General features: G+C 67.1%; 1 protein-coding gene across 1 annotated transcript; it reads right to left on the reverse strand.

The window, feature by feature from the left end:
* Positions 1-177: 177 nt before the first annotated feature.
* Positions 178-15360, reverse strand: TRPM5 (transient receptor potential cation channel subfamily M member 5). The gene is given in 31 exon segments (XM_079928333.1): positions 178-704; positions 987-1053; positions 1396-1465; positions 2193-2203; positions 2207-2325; positions 2501-2682; positions 3119-3257; positions 6322-6496; positions 6558-6690; positions 6878-6955; positions 6957-6994; positions 7118-7365; positions 7497-7585; positions 7819-7931; positions 8328-8375; positions 8378-8425; positions 8741-8833; positions 8835-8900; positions 8976-9116; positions 9191-9402; positions 9405-9501; positions 9765-9787; positions 9790-9882; positions 11248-11375; positions 11377-11507; positions 11609-11666; positions 12810-12996; positions 12999-13056; positions 13673-13839; positions 14425-14600; positions 14896-15360. Coding segments are annotated over 31 exon segments (3726 nt in total). The 5' UTR covers positions 15255-15360; the 3' UTR covers positions 178-525.
* Positions 15361-17493: the final 2133 nt, after the last annotated feature.

Below are 17493 nucleotides of genomic sequence, written 5' to 3' on the forward strand. Positions count from 1 at the left end.
GCTCCATTTAAGATAAAGCAGCTTTGGGGGCGGGTCTTCCTGGGGAGGTGACCCGCAGCCGCTGCCCAGGCTGGACAGCCCGCCACTCACTGTGCGAGCTGTCGGGGACGTGCGGTGGCAGCCGATACACACAGTCTTGGGTCTTAAAGGACAGAAATTCCAAGTGCAAGCGTTTCAGAAAAAGACCAGCCTCTTGGTGGGCGACACAGGTTGGGCATGGACTCCAAGGCAGCTAGCTGCCCACCTAACGGGAGGTGCCCCGCACAGGGCACTCAACAAGTGTCTGCTCTCCTGGGCCTGGCTGGTTGGTTCTGCTCGGGGTCCTGAGGGCTCTGCCTGTCAGGGGGGACCCACGACACACCGCTGCACCCCGGGCCCAGGACGTCCAGGGAAGGTGCCGGGCAGGGCAAAGCCCTGAGCCACATCCTGCTGGGGGGCTCCACTGGAGGTGGGGGCAGGCCGGCGCGTCCATGGGGCGTGGGGCTCTGGGAGAGGTGGGCCCTGCGTGCAGATGGTCCAAGTGGCTCAGGTGTTCGAGGGCAGCCGGCCGGCCTCTGGGTGTTCCCTGCTGCCCAGGCCCCCTCTGTGGTCAGCAGAGGCCTGTGGGTTCCCACCACTGAAGTTCGGGAGTCTGGTGGGGGAAGGGAGGCCCCTCCTCAGCTGCTGGGCGCCCAGTGGGGCAGCCGGGGAAGGGAGAGGTGGCCCTGGCCGGCGGGGGGGGGGTGGGTAGCAGCCCAGTGGGGCCAGGCAGAGGCTCGGGAGTCTGGGTGGCCACGCCCTCACACCCTCGCTGGGTCGGTGGGCTTCACCAGAGGGCCCCTACCCACCCTGAAGACTGTGGTCAGCCGAAGGCCATCAGAGACGTAGGCCGGGCCCCTCCCAGGACAGGTGGGAAGCGGAGGCCCAGGTCAGCGGGCTGGCGGTGGGTTGCTCCCGCCCACCCTGCCCCAAGCCCACCCAGGACGTGTGGGGACAGCCACACCTACTCCAGTAGCTGTTCCTGCGGGCCAGCGTGTCGGCCATGGAGGAGAGGAGCGCCGTGCAGTAGTCGACCTGCAGAAGGGAGGCGTGCTGGGAGCTCCCGGGCCACGCCATGCCCGCCTCCCCTGCCCACCGGTGCCCGCACTGCTCTGTGACCCTCCTCTGGTGGCTGCCTCTCGGAGGAGGCGGGGGGTGGGGGAGCAGGCCCTCCGGCACCGTGATGTGGGGAGTAGACGGTGAGGGGTCTTAAGTGCAGGACCCCCCTGGGGAGAGTTGCAGGGTCTCCCGCTCAGGGAAGGGTGGGTACGAGTATGAAGCCCCAGGCCCTCCCTGCCCTGCCCCTGCCCTGACTGCTGAGCCCCGCGGCCAGGCCCCTGCACCGGGAGAGAAGGGCGCCCTGGTGTGCCTGCCTGCCTGAGACTCCAGACGCTCGACCCGCTTCTGCTCTCTCAGGCCCCCGAGGTACTTGGCTACGAAGTCCACCCTGGGATAGGAGCAGGCAGGCAGCAGGCCCTGAGCGCGGGGCGGGGCGGGGCGGGCTCCCAGATTGGGAAACCTTCCCGTCCTCCCTCATCCTGTGGCCCAGGCCCTTCGGGTGGGTTTGGGGGGCACTGAGCCTCTGTGGGCGCCTGAGTTCAGGGTGCTCTGGCCCTTCGGGCCTGGGTGCAGAGCTCTGCTGCACCCTCCCTGCAGGCACGGGGCGGGGGCGGGGTTCTGTCCAGCAGTGGTGGGCGGGGCTGTCCCCACCCCTCACCCGCAGGCAGGACCAGGCACGTGGGTCTGAGGGAGAGCAGAGAACACCATGAGTGTTGGCCCCATCCCCCAAATGCAGGGCAGGCAAGGCCCCAGCAGAGCTCTGGCCAGGGTCGGGAGGGAGGGAGGCCGTGTGCTGGACCGGGCCACATCCCTGCCCCTCTCGGCCCGTTTCCCCAGCTCAGGCCCTGTGACGTGAGAGCCCACGCCAGCTGTAAGGCAGCCTGACGCCCAGCAGTGATTCTGGTAAAGACCTCACAGCCCCCAGTCCCATGGCGTGAGATCTGACCCCTCGCCAGCTCCACCGGCGCCTCTACTTACCGGCACCCTGCAGGGGAGGTGGCCAGCGCTCCAGGCTGGGCCCTTGCCCCTGTAAGCCGCCCTGTGGGCTCAGCACCCCAGGCCACCTGCCACGCCCACCCAGGTGGGTGGGGCGGGGCGGGGCCGGGTCAATGCACCTGTGGGCCGTCTACTGCGGCAGCTCCTCCCCGCTGTCCTTCCTCCGCCTCTCCAGCTCGCTCAGGAAGTTCTCCTTCTGCACCGCCTCCCAGGTGACCATCTTCTGGTCCAGGGGCTCCAGCAGGTCCCTCTCTGGGAAGGCCAGGCAGCCTCAGGGGCAGAGCCAGGCAGGAGGAGCCCTCCCTGTGGTGCGGCAGCCTGCAGTGTCACTGCAGACGGGGCCAGGGCGCGCTGCCCCTCCCCAGGCCCAGGGCCCCCCCCCGCCCCCCACCTCGGTCCGGGCAGCTGAGTCCAGCCCAAGCCTCACCCAGGCGCGCCCCCTTCTGCTGGGCCTCCTTCCGGAAGAACCTCTTGAGCACCAGGTTCAGGTGGCTGAGGAGGATGAAGGGCGGGGCCGGGGCGGGGCGTTCGTGGTTCTCCACGATGAGGTGGTAGCGCTGGAACTTCCAGAAAGTGTCCGCGTTGCCCTGCACCACCTGGAACGTGTAGCTGCGGACGCGTGTGGGCGGCGGTGGGCACATGGCCCGGCTCCCTGCGCTGTTCCTGGAGTCCCAAGGGCTCCCCCCGCCTCGCCGTCCCCTCCTCCTGTGACTTCTCTCCACTCCTCTGGGGTCTTCCACTGCCCCATCTGCTGCAGCCTTCGCAGACCCGGGCCCTACTCCCTGGGGGGCGGCGGCCTGGGAAAGCATCGCCACTCCACCCACACGCACGCACCTGCCCTGCCCTGCACCACCTCCTAGGTGCCCTGACCTCCAGGCCCAACCCGAAGGGGAGCCACAGTTTTGGGTGACACCCCATTTCCAGGCCCCTCTTGAGGGCAGAGGTGAATGCAGCTTGAAGTCCGGAGGGCCAGGCAGGTCTGGGCCAGAGATGCTGGAACTAAGGGCCCCCCGACGTGGACGGAGCAAGGAGGCAGGGCGGGCACCTGAGCATGGCGATGAGGGAGTTCATTAGCAGCACGTTGGTGACCAGCAGGAAGGTGACCAGCCAGCTGGCGTCGAGGTTGGGGCAGGAGGGCGAGTCCTCCAGCAGCGGGGGGTGCATGGAGCAGTTCACGCAGGCTTCTGAAAGGGGAGTGGGCTCAGTGCAGCCGGTGCGGGGCTGAGCTGCAAATGCCCTTGGGTATCGAGAGCTCTGTCCCGCAGTCGAGGCCACCCTGGGACAGAGGGCCCTGGTTAGGCGGCCAACTCTTGTGGTTTCCTGGGGGTCACCTGGGCTTCGGCGCTGAGTTCCTGTCGTGGGACCCTCCAGTCCTGGGTGCCTGGCCTAGCGGTGCTAGCCCCACTTCCGCACTGCTGCTGGACCGAGCTCACAGCCAGACCGCAGGCTTTGGAGGCAGCGGCGAGGCCGTGTGGAGGACCCCGGTTTCTGCTGGTTGCTTCATGGGTCACCCCCAAGCACCACCACCACCGCCAAAGGCTCTGCTCAGAGCCAGTGTGGGGAGAGCTGGCCTCGGCAAGGGGAGGTGGAGTCTCTCCTGCAGGACTTCTCAGGGCCTTTATGGCCCTACTGCCTATCACAGGACTCTGAGCTGGGGGGCAGATCTGCACCATTTCCAAAGCCTATGGAGGCAGAACACCCTTGACACGGATCACTGTGGGCATGGAGACAAGCCAGCCTGAAAAGTGCCCTCTGGGTGGGGCAGCCCCTCCCCTGCCTGCCTCTACCCCTGCAGGGCCAGCCTGGACCCCCACCCCATCCCAGGAGATGGGAGGAAGGTGCGGAGGAAGCGGGGAGAGTGCGCCTGCCCATCAAGAGGGCGTGTGGCTCCAGGTGGCGCCCTCCACAGGCCGTGCGCGCGCGTGCGTGGACGCGGACACACGCCTGCACGCAGGCCTGTGTTTCTGTGACTGCCCCTCCCAGTCTTCATGCTGTGACTGAGTCCGGGGGGCACTGGGGGCCTCTGGCTCTGTGTGTGCCTGTGTCCCTGCCTCCCTGCTTGCGTGTCAGGCTGGCAGGGCCTGTTTCCGTGTCCGCGTGTCTCCCTCACGGGGGTGAGTCCCTCCTGAGTGAGTTACTGTGATGGGGGTTGGTGCGTCCCCACGTGAGTTCCCTCCCCGCCCGCAGATCTGCCCGGCGCTGATGGGTGACCCTCCTCCCTCCCTCCCTCTGGCACCCCGAGAGGTGGGCCAGGGCCAGGCCTGGAAAGCGTGTCTGTGAAGCTGTAAACCTGTCTGATGGAAGCGGCTCCGTGGTCATGAGACCCCTGCGTCTCCCCCATAACTCTCAAAGGCACCACCAGGCTAGGCTGGGAAATGAGTTGTCCTTGTCTCTGACCTCCTAGAGCCCAGAGACGGAGCTCTGCCCTGGACGCTCAGCCCCCAGCTCCCGCGGGTGCATGTGGGGCAGGGAGGGCAGGGCGGCCACCGGGGAGCCCCGCGGGCTGCCTTCCCTCTCGGCCATAAGTGAGGGAATTACTCTTGGCTGTACCACCGTGGGCTCACAGGGAGGGGCCAGGGGTGGGGGGGGCGGGTGAAGAGAGATAGGGAGGGAGACAGGGACCTGCGGGACCCTCCGTGCCGGCCCAGGCCCGGCCCTGGTCACGGACTTTCCACCGTGGAACTCGGCCTGGCAGCCACAGCAGCACTTCAGGCTGGACCCCCAGGAGTCTACCCTTCCTCCGTCCTGCCCAGGTGGCCCCAGGCTCCTGGGGACCCCGAACCATGACAGAGTTCCCTTGAACCAGTGTGTGGCCGTGGGGGCAGGAGTGACCCCCCCACCCCTGCCTGGTCCTGGGGGCGCCCACCTCACTCCCCTCCTTCCGAGGGGCCCCGTGGGACTGGGGCAGTTGGGGGTCATGGTAGCATCCGCCAGCAGGGGCCATATGGTGCGGGCGGGGAGGGCTGGAGGGCGGGCAGGGCCTCGTTAAACTAATGGCCTGGAAACCGGTGCCCACGGATGAGCAAACACCGGCCCCAGTGCCGGGGGCTGGGGGCCTAAGAAAACAGTGGAGGAAATGAGCCTGCAGAGCACCCTAATTAGGAGGCAAGTCCCATGACGGCCCAGCCCCCCCGCCGCCCCATCCCGGAGGCCTGTTTGCTTCGGTCACGTCCTCATCCCATCGACAAATATTTACCAGGTCGTGGGGCGCTGACCTCGCGTCATCAGCTGCAGTGGCCGCGGTCAGGCCTCAGGGACAGTGTGCCCGTGATCGCCCGGTGGACCCCAGGTGGCCTCAGTCTGACACCAGCCTGAGCGAATGATCCCTCCGCCCCCCTCCTCGCGCCAGGAGTGCCCGGCAGGGCAGGTGCCCTGGGCCCCCACACTGGGCCCTGGCTGCTGGCCCACCTTGCTTGAGGGGCTGGTCCCCCCCTCCCCCTCCCCCTCCCCGAGTCCCAGCCATCCCAGAGCCTGTACAGGCATCCCCGCCGCCAGCCCAGGTCTCCCTGAGCCCCCATGGCTGAGCCACTCTGCCCCCCACACGGTGCTGACTTGTGGGAAGTTCTCAGAGCCTCCACCAGCCCCAGCGCCCCCAACCCCCCGTACAGGGGCCGCCCTGGAGACACCCCTCAGACAGACCACACACACCCGGCCGGAGATCAGGCACACACACTGGGTGGGTCCCCAGAAGCACAGATGCCATCAGGAGCGGCTTCCTAGCTAAGGGCCTTTCCAGCAGGTGGGCCTGAGGCTGGGTGCGGGGCCGGGTGGATGGGAGCTGACAGGAGACCTGATGCCCACTGGGGACATGCCGGGGGGACGGGGCAGCTGGAGGGCCCAGACCCCAGGTCACCTGTAGTGCCTACCCATCCCCCCTCCCGGCAAGCCTCCCGCCACCCCACCCAGCCTGCTCTCTCTCCCTGCAGCCCCGTCTCCATCTCCAGCCCGAGGCCCGACTTTGGGGCCTCCGCAGCTGACACACATCAGCCCAGAGCTGTCCCCTGCTGGACGTGGCCCTGTGTGGGTGGGCAGGGCCTGGGGGGCCAGCCTCGGGGACCCCCCGCTCTCAGCCACTCCAGGCCGGGGTCTCCTGTGACCCTCAAACACCCCTCTCAAGGGCCACCTGTCCAGGGTCTTACAAAAGGAACGTTCATAACTGGACTCGGTTCAGCTGCACCTTGGGGTGGGGGTCCCACGTAGAGTGGGCACAGAGGACCCCCCACGCCCACCCCCAGGCTGCGTGCTGACCGTCGATCTCGTCCAGTGGGATCTGCCCGAAGATCTGTAGGTACGGCCGGTAGAGCACACGGCGGAAGATGCACTCCAGGCGCCCGTCATGGGGGTGCAGCAGCGCCTGGCTGGTCACGCCGTAGGCCACAAGCCACATGCTCAGGAGGAAGAGGAGGAAGAAGACGTCCTTCATCTCCACAGCGGGTAGGCGAGTGGGGAGAGAAGCATCCGCCCTCCCGGGGGCGGGGGCTCACCATCCGCTCCACGATGATGATCTTGGGGCCCAGCTGCTTGTGGAGGGCAAAGACGTGGATGAGCCGGGGCGTGAACACCATGAAGTCGATGGCAAGGATCGTGCGGCCGGCCTCAAACACTGAGGGCAGCATCCTGGCAGGCGGGGGGAAGGCAGGCTGGACGGCTGCTGGTGCCCATAGAGGGCAGGGGCTTCCCCCAGGACACACAGCATGGGACGTACAAACACAGGGTTTCCGGGGCCTGAGCAGACCCATCCTGAAGCAGCCCGGCCCACCAGCCCACCAGGGCTGCCCCTGCCAGGCCTCTGGGGCCCACAGACCTGCAGGTGACACCGACGACGAACGGGAACATGGCCACCATGCCACACTTGTTCCAGTTGTTCTCCACGTAGAGAGCCCTTCTTCCCCAGGTGCGTGTCCTCATCTGTGAAGAAGCCCTGGCAGAGGGCAGACGGCCCGGTGACGGCTACCTGGGCCCCCACCTAGCTGGGGACAGCCCCGCCATGGCCAGGCTGTGACCGTCAGGGATCGGGGCTCGGTGGGCTGGGCCCACTGCTGACCTGCCGGATCTCCTCCAGCACCAGCGTGAAGACCCAGAAGTAGGGGGTGACCTCAGCCCCCGACAGCCCCTGGGGAGGGGACCTGGAGTCCACCAGCAGGACGTGGGTGAACAGGAAGAGGAATGCAAAGTACGTGACCACGTTCCCCAGGACCACGGTCACGGGTGCCCCCCAGAACTTCCGCCAGCGCGTGAACGAGGAGGCGGCTCGGGGCCTCGGCCGCGCTGAGTTCCTGGCGCCTTGGCCAGCTGCTCCGCCCGGCACCACGAAGGAGGCCACGGCCAGTGATGAGACGGGTGGCCAGAGCCCCGAGCTTGCCGCCGCCCACCGGCACCCAGCCTCCCTGCCACTGCCCACCCTCCGCAGGGCCCTCACCGACTGCCCGGGCCACAGAGCAGCCTCTTCTCCGTGTCCAGACTGCCCAGCCCCTGCAGGTCCTCTGGGCCCGTCCTTAGAGGGGCCTCCTCACTGGGAGCACAGGGGGCCCTCAGGGACGTGGGAAGGGCACCCAGAGGCCCTCCACTTGGTCTCAGGCACCAGCCAGCAGAGGAAGTGCTGGACACACTGCGAAGGGACACGGGTAGGGGGCGTGCATGGGGGGCCCACACGGATGCTGGATGCGGCGTGGGCCGGCGCCGGGGACGTGCCGCCACCAGCCCCAGTGAAGCCCAAGGCCCTCCAGCCGCTTTGTCCTGACAGACCTGAAGGTGATGAGGTTGGTATACACGGGGCCCGGGCAGAGGAAGGCACCCAGCAGCCTCAGGATGGGCGTGCCCGCGGCCACGTCCCCCCACCAGGTCTCGGTCAGGAAGGCCTGAAATAAAGGCACGGTTGCCCCCCCCCCCCCGCCCCCGCCTCCACACCTCTGCCCTGCTGTGCCCGCAGCAGGCCTGCCCTTCCAGGTTCAGCGGGAGCATCGCCCCTCCCAGCCCTGGCTCCTGGAGTTCCTGGAGCCTCTGCCCTGCTGGGGAAGGAAAACCCTTCGACGGGGCAGGCCCGGCTCGGGGGTCCAGGAGGGCTGAGCTGAGGAAGCGGGGTTTCTTCCGAGACTGGAGGTGGAGAAAGGGCTGGACGTGGGGGGAGTGGCCAGCTGAGGGAGCCCCCCACCCCCATGGCCAGGACACAGGCTGGGGGAGGCACGTGAGAGGGGTCGGCTGGGGCACCTCCTGTCTGCCCAGCCCCTCGCCCCACAGCCCTCCCCGGGGCTCACCTGCACCCCGTCGTGGGCAAAGAAGGCCTCGGTGTCGGCCTCGGTGGCCACAGGTGCAGACACGTGGCCCTGCTGCATGAGCGGTTCCGGCGCACCAGCTGTTACGGTAGCACTAGGAGAAGAGGTCTGCCGAGGGCGCGGCCGCTGCCACGATGCCCAGGCCTGGCCCGCCTGCCCTCCTCCTCCGGCCGGCCCTCTGCCCTGTGCCTGTCTCCCAGGGGGCTGGTGAGGCCCGGGAGAGGCCGGCCACACAGAGGCTGTCGGGATCCTGGGGGCCTCCCTCTCCCCGAGTGTCGCCGCCCGCCCGGCCACAGGCCCAGCTGGCCCGAGCCTTGGAGCTGCGTCCTCGTCAGCTGTGTACCCGTCTGCCCCCATTAGGATTTTGGGGGGAGCCCAGTGGCCCCGAGGCGCACAGGGTCCCTGCAGCCCCCACTGCTCGGCTGCCTACCCAGGGCCAGCTGCTCGTGCTTGGCCTCACGCAGGGTGCGGCCCCCCTCGGCCCCCCGGCTCCAGGTGGGACATCTCTTTGAGGATCTTGCAGGCGGCCAGAGCGGCTGCCACGCCCTCCTGGCCCTGGGAGGCCAGGTCTGAGGATGCGGCTGCCTCCCCCACCTCCCCAGGGACCCGGCCCCTCCCCGGAGTCCTCACCATGGCCCGGAAGTAGGTAGCCATCTCGTGGCGGTTCTGCAGCGCCGCCCACAGGAACAGTTCCCTCCAGGGTTTCTCGCTCCTCTGGTTCAGGTCCAGCAGCCCCTTCTGGCCCGTGGGCTGCCGGACCGGGCCCTGCTCCTGGAGGACGGGGGTGTCAGCCCGCAGCCGCGGCCCCGCCGGCGCCCCCCTCCTGCCGCCCGCTCACAGCTCACTGCCTGGTAGAGCCCACGGCAGGCGTCGTGCATGAAGTCCCTGAACACCCGCGACACCTCGTGCAGGGAGAAGGCGGGCGGCTCCCGGGCCTGCTGGGCGCCCAGCCCAGCCCACGTCAGCCGGCCTTCCTCGTGCGTGCGCTGCAGCAGGTGGAAGAGCAGGCTCTTGGGGGGCACCGAGCGGTAGAGCTGCTGCAGCCGCCCGTACGTCAGAAGTCCGCCACGTTGGCGCCACTGTCCACGAAGAGGCGCGTGAACTCAGGCTTGCTGCTCACCGGCGCGTCCATCATCACCTCCTCCAGGTCGCGGGACTGGGCGGAGAGTGAGAGGGAGCCGGTGGGTTGGGCGTGGGGACCTTCGGCAAGGCCCCCGCCTGTCCCGCTGCGCCGGGTGGCCCACACCCGCTGCAGTTCAGCCCATCCTGCCTTGGGGTGCAGACGAGTGAGGCAGCAGCGGGAGGTGCCCCGGTCGCCCCCGGCCCGCGCAGCCACAGCTGGGCCAGGATGGACCCGGACACCACCTGCCCCAGCCCTCCACGCGTCCCCGCCCGGATCTGGCCACAGTCGGGCAGCACCTTCCACTGCACGTCCCTGTTGAGATCTCGCTCCTGGCGATGTCCACGCGGTCCCAGGCCACGGGCAGCTTCAGCTCATCCGGGCAGTCCTGCGCCTCCTGGCTACGGCTCTTGTGGGCTGCGGGCGGAGGAGGGGAGGGGGGGAGGGCGAACCTAGGCGCCGGCAGAGCCGCTGGGCACAGGGTCCCTCAAGGTGACTCTCCTAGACGCACAGCCACGGGAATGGCGCTCTGGTTCGCTCCACACCCTCTAGATTCACAAGACATCCCAAGACCCCCAGGAGCCAATGCTGGGAGCGCCAGGACCCCAAGGGGACCCCAAGGGTGAATGGAAGAGCAGGGGGCCGGTGGCCTGTCTGGAGGAGACTCCCCTCCCTCAAGGGTGTCCCAGCACCCTGCCCCGCACAGCCCCTCCCTGCCTGGGCCTGTGTCCCCCACCAGCGGTCAGCCCCTCCACAGGCGTTTATGTCCAAGAAGAAGCACGTCAGGTGACAGCCAGAAAGTGGAGACAACCCGAGTGTCCATCAACAGAGGGACAGAGAAACAAAATGTGGAATATTACTCCACCCGAAAAAGGAGTGAAGGCCGACACAGGCTACAACGTGGACAGCCCCCAAAACGTCGTGCTCGGCGAAGGAAAGACGCCAGTGGCCACACAGTGTGTGATCCCATTCGCAGGAAATGCCACAAGTGGGCAAATCCTTAGACACGGCAGATGCGGGGTTGCGGGGGGCTGGGGGAAATCGGGGTGACTAGCAGGGCTCTTCTGGGTGGTGGAAACGTTCTAGAATCAGTAGTAACGGTGCACAACCTTATGAAAACGCTACAGCTCCCTGAATTAATTTAACACTTTAGTTTTTTAAATTGTGATAAAATATAGTAACATAAAACTTGCCAAAGGCAGGACTTTCTACGGATTTGCACGGAGGCCTTGCACGGAGGCCTTGCACGGAGGCCTTGCACGGAGGCCTCGGTAGGCTCTGTATTCCTCCAGTTTTGTTACGCGTGCTGCCCCCGCCGAAGCGAGCAGTGACCGGTACACACGCCCACACACTAGCACGCTCGCCCACACGCTCACACACACAGCAGAGTGCAGCCGTGCCAGGGGTCCCTCCCGGCCACTGACAGCCCCCAGGCGGTGGCCTTGCCCCTGGAGGCCGAGACCCAAGACGGGGCAGGGCTGGGAGCTGGTCAGCCATCTGCCTCTGCCCGGTGCCCTCCGCAGGCCTCCCAGCGGGCGCGGCCAGGCCTCACCTTTCACCAGTGCCTCGAGGATGGACAAAGGCCCCGAGTTGGCGCCTCAGGCCGGGCACGTGGTATATGACCCCATGTCCCCCCCGTGAGAATGCCAGCCCTCTGCCCGCTGGGCCCAGGGCAGCCCCACCCACAGACCGAGGCTCCGCCCCCAGGCGTGAGGGCCTGAAGCAGGGGTGAGCACGGGAAGGTGGGGTAGCTTTGCAGCCAGAGGGGCCGGGCGTGGGCACTGCAGGGGGCGGGGTCTGGGGTAGGGACCAGCGCTTGGCCCTCCTGACTGCGGTCCTGGCCGGTGTATACCAGTTCTGTCCAGTGCACGACGTCCTCCCAGGAGAAGTTCTCACTGGGAAACTTCTCTAAACTGCTTCTCGGCCACCTGGGGCACCAGGAGGTGGGGCTGGTTTGTCAGGGCAGCAAGCACGTCGGCGATGCCCCCCGAGCCCGCCAGGATCAGCCATGGGCCAGCGTGCTCCACGGCCCTGGAAGTCCTGTGAGGTGGGCAGGGAGGGCCAGCAGGCCGAGTCAGCTCCAGGTCCATCCCTGCCCTGGCGGGGGCCCCGCAGGAGGCCCCCACCTGCCGCCGCTGCCTACCTCCAGGGTGCTGGGGTCACCGTTGACCAGCAGAGAGAGGACGGGGATCTCGATGCTGCTGGAGCAGACGCAGCACGAGGGCCACCCAGGTGCCCGGGCGAGCGGAGGGCCTGGGACCCTCCCCGTGGGGTGACCACCACGGCCTCAGACCATCAACTTGCCACGTCTTCTGGGCAAACTCCAGCCAAGAGGCTTTTTCTAGAGAAGTGTGGGCTCCAGGCTGCCCCATCACCCGGGGACAGGATGCCAGCCCCGCACCTCACTATGCGACGTGGCCGCTTCGTGGCTGTTTAAATCTCAAGTTGAATATTCAGTCCCTGGCTGCACCAGCCACATCCGAGGGCCTGGCATCTCCCCGCATCAGGGCAGAAAGCTCTATCGACCACCAGGTCATCCGAGGCCCACGGAGCACGTCGAAGAGGTAAAGGAGGGGCGCTGGTCAGATTTTTCCCCAAACAAACCAGAAATGAGGCTTCTGAAGGTGAAACCTCAGAGAAGCCTGGACCCGCTGGGTAGGCTGTGTGGGAGGAGCCCGGCAAGCTGCTGGGAGGACTCCAGGCAGGCGGGATCGTCCCCCCCGCCCCACCCCCAGCAGGGGCCCCTCTAACTCCTAAGGCGCCTCCTGAATGAATGTGGGGGATGCTTGGGTCGCGTGGGCCGCCAGGCGTCGGGAGCACGGGGCTCAGCGCTGCACCCCCGTGGTGATGGTTTAAACACGGCTTCGGTTGTGTTTTCATTAAAGGGTGCTCAGCTGACAGACGCTTCACGTTGCTTACACACATTGGAGGCAATTATACGTATCTTGTTTATGAATAGTCCTGCACTAGCGTTAGCAACAGCTTTCGAACCCGCCACTGGCCGCAGCGGTGCCCAGGCCTCGGACAACACTGCCCCTGGTGGCACCTTACGTCGGGCCAGTGGAGGGAAATAGGCTTCTTGAAACTGGGAAATCTCTTTTTCTTTCCAAAGCTCGGAGCCCACCCACAACCAGAGCCTCTAGCCAGGGGACCCCCACTGGAAATCGACCTACAGCCACTCCCCACAGCTGTGTCCCCTGCCGCTGTGGCTGGCAATCCCCCACCCCCACCCCCCGCCCAAGGTCTTCCCAGTGGCCTGAGTCTCACCACCCTGGCATGCTTTGTGCCTTCAGCCGGGAATGCCCTTCCCTGCCCGTCCTGGTGGTCCTTCCAGCCCCGTCCACACGCTGTGACCACCCCCATCCCGTGTTCCCTGGCAGCCTCCCTGGGCACCCAGGCAGGCCTCACCCCCGTAGCCGGTCCTTTGCTCCGAGACGTGCTTCTCCAACCTCAGCCACAGCTCTGCGGGCTCGCTGACCTTCCCAGGGGTGCCCGGGTCCACCAGGATGAAGTGGGAGTGGCTGTTTTCCGGGGGCAGAGGGGGCCCTGGTTGCCACCATCGTCCACGGGGTAGTGGACAGGGCTGTCCTCCTGGGTCCCCCATGCACGTCAATGAGGCCTGGGCAAGGCTTCTGTCCGGGGCCCCCGCCCTCCAGATGGAGGGAGGGCTGGCTGCTGTTTCGGGGGGCCCAGAGGCAGGCACAGGGAGGGGACCCTCTAGACAGAGCCCGGCGCTGGGGGGAGCTTCTCTCACAGGGCCGCCTGGGCCTCATTGGACCTGCCTCAGACCCCTCCCCATGCCGTTCCCTGGGCGATGCTGCCACCTGCTGGCCACATGCTGGGCACGCGGCTCCCGGCTCCCCCTCTGGCCCCTCCCCTTCATCCCCCTCCCCCTTCCTGCCTTCCCCCCTTCTGCCCTCCCCCTCCCTGGCTCTGAGTCATTTCACTGCCTCAGTCCTTCAGAGCAGCCTCGCTCCCCCCACCACGCCCAGGCCCGTGAGCCCCCGAGGTCAGGGGCTGGTCTGTCCACTGCTGGCCTGTCCACTGTGGGGAGACCCAGTCACAGGTGGAGGGCTGTGGTCAGCTGCGAGGCTGCCTTGGCGGCCTCCATAAGGCATGCCCTCCTGCCCTGGGGGGTGGCCGATATTCGGGGGCCTCCCAGGCCCACCGTGTCCCAAGGCCACAGTGCCCCGAGCCCGACACTCACCTGGGCATCGTCCAGAAGCTGACGGTGCAGCACGCGGCCCAATGAGGCAATGCCGATGGCCACCACGTGGGCCCTGGTGGACGTGCTGGCCAGTGAGTGGTCACACACAGCCTGTCCGACGTACCGGGCGAGGCCCACACGGAGTGCACTGGTCAGGATCCAGGCCCCTGCAGACCCTGGAGTCACTGCGCCAGCGGCCCCAGGGCCCCCTCCTGCCTTTGGGGCATCTGCTGGGAGCTGGCCCCCCCAGACGCCATCTGGACAGAACAGGCCACGACTCTGTCCCGTGGCCTGTGCTGGGCCAGAACCCAGGAAGGTCTTTCCAGATTACAAAGCCCTCAGCCCAGTGGGTGCACAGATAGGGCTTTTTGTCTTTTCTACAATCAATCATTTCTGGGGTGAAGGAGACCAGAGACCCCACGTCCTTGACTGGGTTTTCTGAAGGCCCAGCAGGCCTGAAAATAAAGCCCAGAAGTTTGATTCTGACCCCAGCGACTGGCCAGATTCCTCCCCCGAGGGAAGCAGAGGGGGCGAAGGGGGCCCACCCACGGGCAGCGGGGTGTGGAAGCTGGCGCTGCCCCCGGGTGTCTCGCTGAGGCCTGTGGGCCCCACGGGGTGGCCGGACCCTCCTGGGGAAGAGGCTCCTCTGCTGCGTCCCCGGGGCTGCTCCCACTGCCACCGTGGCACTGTTGGGGAAGGGTGACCGTGGGGTTAGCGGGCTGCGGGCCTGAGGCCCTGGCCCAGGGCCTCACGTGTGCTCTGAGCCGCCTTCACCAGCCCCTTTCGCAGGACGTCCCTCAGCCATGGCTTCAGGGCAAAGGGCCGCTCCTCGCCCACCAGTGACATGAGTGTGTTGGGCATGGGGGTACTGAGTATGGGGGTGCTGGGCACGGGGGTACTGAGTATGGGGCTGCTGGGTAAGGGGGCCCTGGGCACAGGGGAGGGCTGGGCTCCACAGGGTGGGGGGGGCAGGGTCGCAGCCAGAGGCCAGGGGGCTCCCGCAGGCCCCGTCTTGACCTGCTGTGTGACCTGGGCGTCCCCATCCCCTCGGGAGAGGCTGAGGCCGGAGAGAGGAGGGTTCTGGACACGCTGTGCCTGGGCATAGGAGGCAGGAGCCGGAGGGCGCTGCCAGCTCCGCAGCTGTCTCTGCCTGGGGCTCTGAACAGCCCCCGGGCACCCGCCACCTCCGCTGTGGGAGAGCGGGCTCCGGGGCTCAGTGTTGCGGGGAGGATGTGGGGTGCGGGCAGCCTCTCACCTGGCCTCGCTTCTTCCCAGACCCTCCGAATTCGATCTCACCCTGGCACAGGCCCGGCCCCTGTTGGTCGCCAGCACCTCCGTGGCTGCCAGGACGGGAGCCCCCGGCACCCTGCATGGGCCCTGTCTGCAGGGACAGAGCCCACTCCTGAGGGCACGAGAGGCAAACGCTGCCCCCCTTCCTGCCAGAGGCCGGGGCCGCCTTCGCCAGGGGAGCCCCTCTCCCCAGACGCCGCTCTGGCGGAAATGGGGGGCCACCAAGAGGGTGTCTGCCCCAGTGCCCTTCCCACCGGCCGGCCCTCCTGAAGCCCCACCGTGTGGGCTCCATCTCCCCCTTCCCCAGCCCCGCCTCCTGGCCCAACGCCCACCCCCCAGTATGCTCCCACTTGCCCCTCCCTGGGAGCAGCTGCCGGCCACGCCCGTCACCACTTCTGCAGAGGCTTTGGCAGGGGGGTTCCTGGAAACCCCAAGAGGCTCAGTGGAAGTCTCGCAGCCCACCCGCCCCACACCCCTGTCAGCCCGGGACACGGATGGGACTCTGGGTGTGCCTGGTGCCCAGGCAGAAAGCAGGTGGAAGGCAAGCAGGCGAGGCCTGTGTACACAGCTCAGGTGCAGGGGGACCCGGGGGGCTGGGCGGGAGCCAGGTGGGCCCAGGAGGCCCGAGGAGGGAAGGCTCTAGCCGTCCCCCGCCCCTCCCACCACCCAGGGACCTTCCCACCAAGCCCTCACCCCTGGCTCAGCGCTGCCCACGTGCCTGGCGGGGTTGGCACATTAGCAGAGACCCGGGAGCCACGCCAGGGTCCCAGGAGAGGCCCGAGTGACAAGGACCTGGGTCCCATCAACCTGCCTGACAGCAAGCACCCCCAGCGCCTCCCGGACCCACTGCCGACGGCTGCCAGCCAGGGCCCAGCCCGGCCCCCCACCACCTGCCCATGGCTCCGCATGGCCCCCACTGCCTGTCTCCAGTGGCTCCTCTGCGGGCTCAGCGGGGAGAGCACGCCCGCCCTGCCCCGCCCTTCCAGAGCCTGGGGCCAGAGCACAGGAGGGGCAAAGGTCTTCTCAGAGCCGGTGGGACCCCAGGTCCCAGGAGACCTGAGAGGCCCACCCTGTGAATCTCCGTCTCCTTGGTCGCCCCGTCCATCACGGGTGTCGGCCGCGCCCCGTTCGGCTGGGGTATTTTCCCAGCTTCTCCAGGGTCAGCCCCACCCCCTGGACGGATGGGGTCCTTTGGGAGAGGAGAATGAATCTCTCGGTAAAATGCTTTCCTACAAGGCCGGGCCAGCCCTTTGTTTCTTGGAGAGGGACCACCTGGGTACACAGGAGGGGCCGGTGGAGGGGCACCTGCAGGCATGACATGGTCCTCCCACTGTGTCCCCCAAAATCATGTGTCCAAGCCCTAGTTCCTGGTGCCTGTGAATGCGCCTTTTGTAGAAATGAGCTCTTTGCGGATGTCATCAGTTTAAGAGGAGGTCGTTAGGATGGGCCCTCATCCAGTGGCCTGAGTGTCCTTATAAGAAGAGGGAAGAAGCCCAGTGAAGATGGAGGCAGAGAGTGGGGGGATGCGGCCACAGCCCAGGGACGCCTGGACACCCAGAGGCTGGAAGAGGCGGGCAGGACCCTCCGCTGGAGCCGCCGGAGGGGGCTCGGCGGGGCAGCACCTTGATTTGGGATTCTGGCCTCCAGAGCAGCGAATCAGTTCCCTTTGCTCTCGGCAGCCCATCTGTGGGACTTCGTCACAGCTGCCCAGGCCGCCCATACAGCCCGTATCTTGTCGCTTCCCCCGTGCCCACACCCAGGCCCTGTCCCCAGACACTAGCCTCCAGTATTAAAAACCCATGATCACCAGCTTGGAAAGGCCATATTCAAATCCCACCCCTCTGCGCTCCCTGATCTGGGGTGGGAAGCGGGAGGGTTTGCATCCGCCCCGCCCCCCAGGGCTGGGCCTGATGCTGTTGGTACCAAGAGCCTCTGAGGCCCAGCCCTGCCAAGACATGGAGGGGAGTGGGGAGACCTGCACGCGACCACACAGCCGGGGGGAGGCTAGACCTGGCCTGGCTCACCCCGTCGGCACTGCCGCCCTCTGGGTTATAACCGCAGGGGTGTCCCAGGGCGGCTGTAACGAGCGACCACCAACCGGGCATCTTAAAACAACAGGCGTTGATTCTCTCGTGGTTCTGGAGGCCAGAAATCCCAAAACAAGGTGTCGCAGGGCCGAGCTCCCTCCGGAGGCTCGAGGGGAGGGTCCTTCCTGCCTCTGGCAGCTCTGGGGGCTCCAGGCGTCCCTGGGCTTGTGGCCGCAGCCCTCCAGCCTCTGCCTCGTCTCCAAGTCCCTGTCCAAGCCTCCCTCTCCTTATAAAGACACCGGTCATTGCATGAGGGCCTCCCTACTCCGCTATGACCTCATCGTAACTAACTGCTTCGGCAAAGACCCTCTTTACAAATAAGGTCACGTTCTGAGGTTCTGGGTGGATATGAATTTGGGGGGACACTCTTCAACCCCAAAGCATGGGCAGCGACATGGGATGTGTTTGCATCATGCGGGGAGGGGGGCGCTGAGCAGGGGCCCG

Source organism: Stenella coeruleoalba, assembly GCF_951394435.1.
Source record: "Stenella coeruleoalba genome assembly, chromosome: 8".
NCBI lineage: Eukaryota > Metazoa > Chordata > Mammalia > Artiodactyla > Delphinidae > Stenella > Stenella coeruleoalba.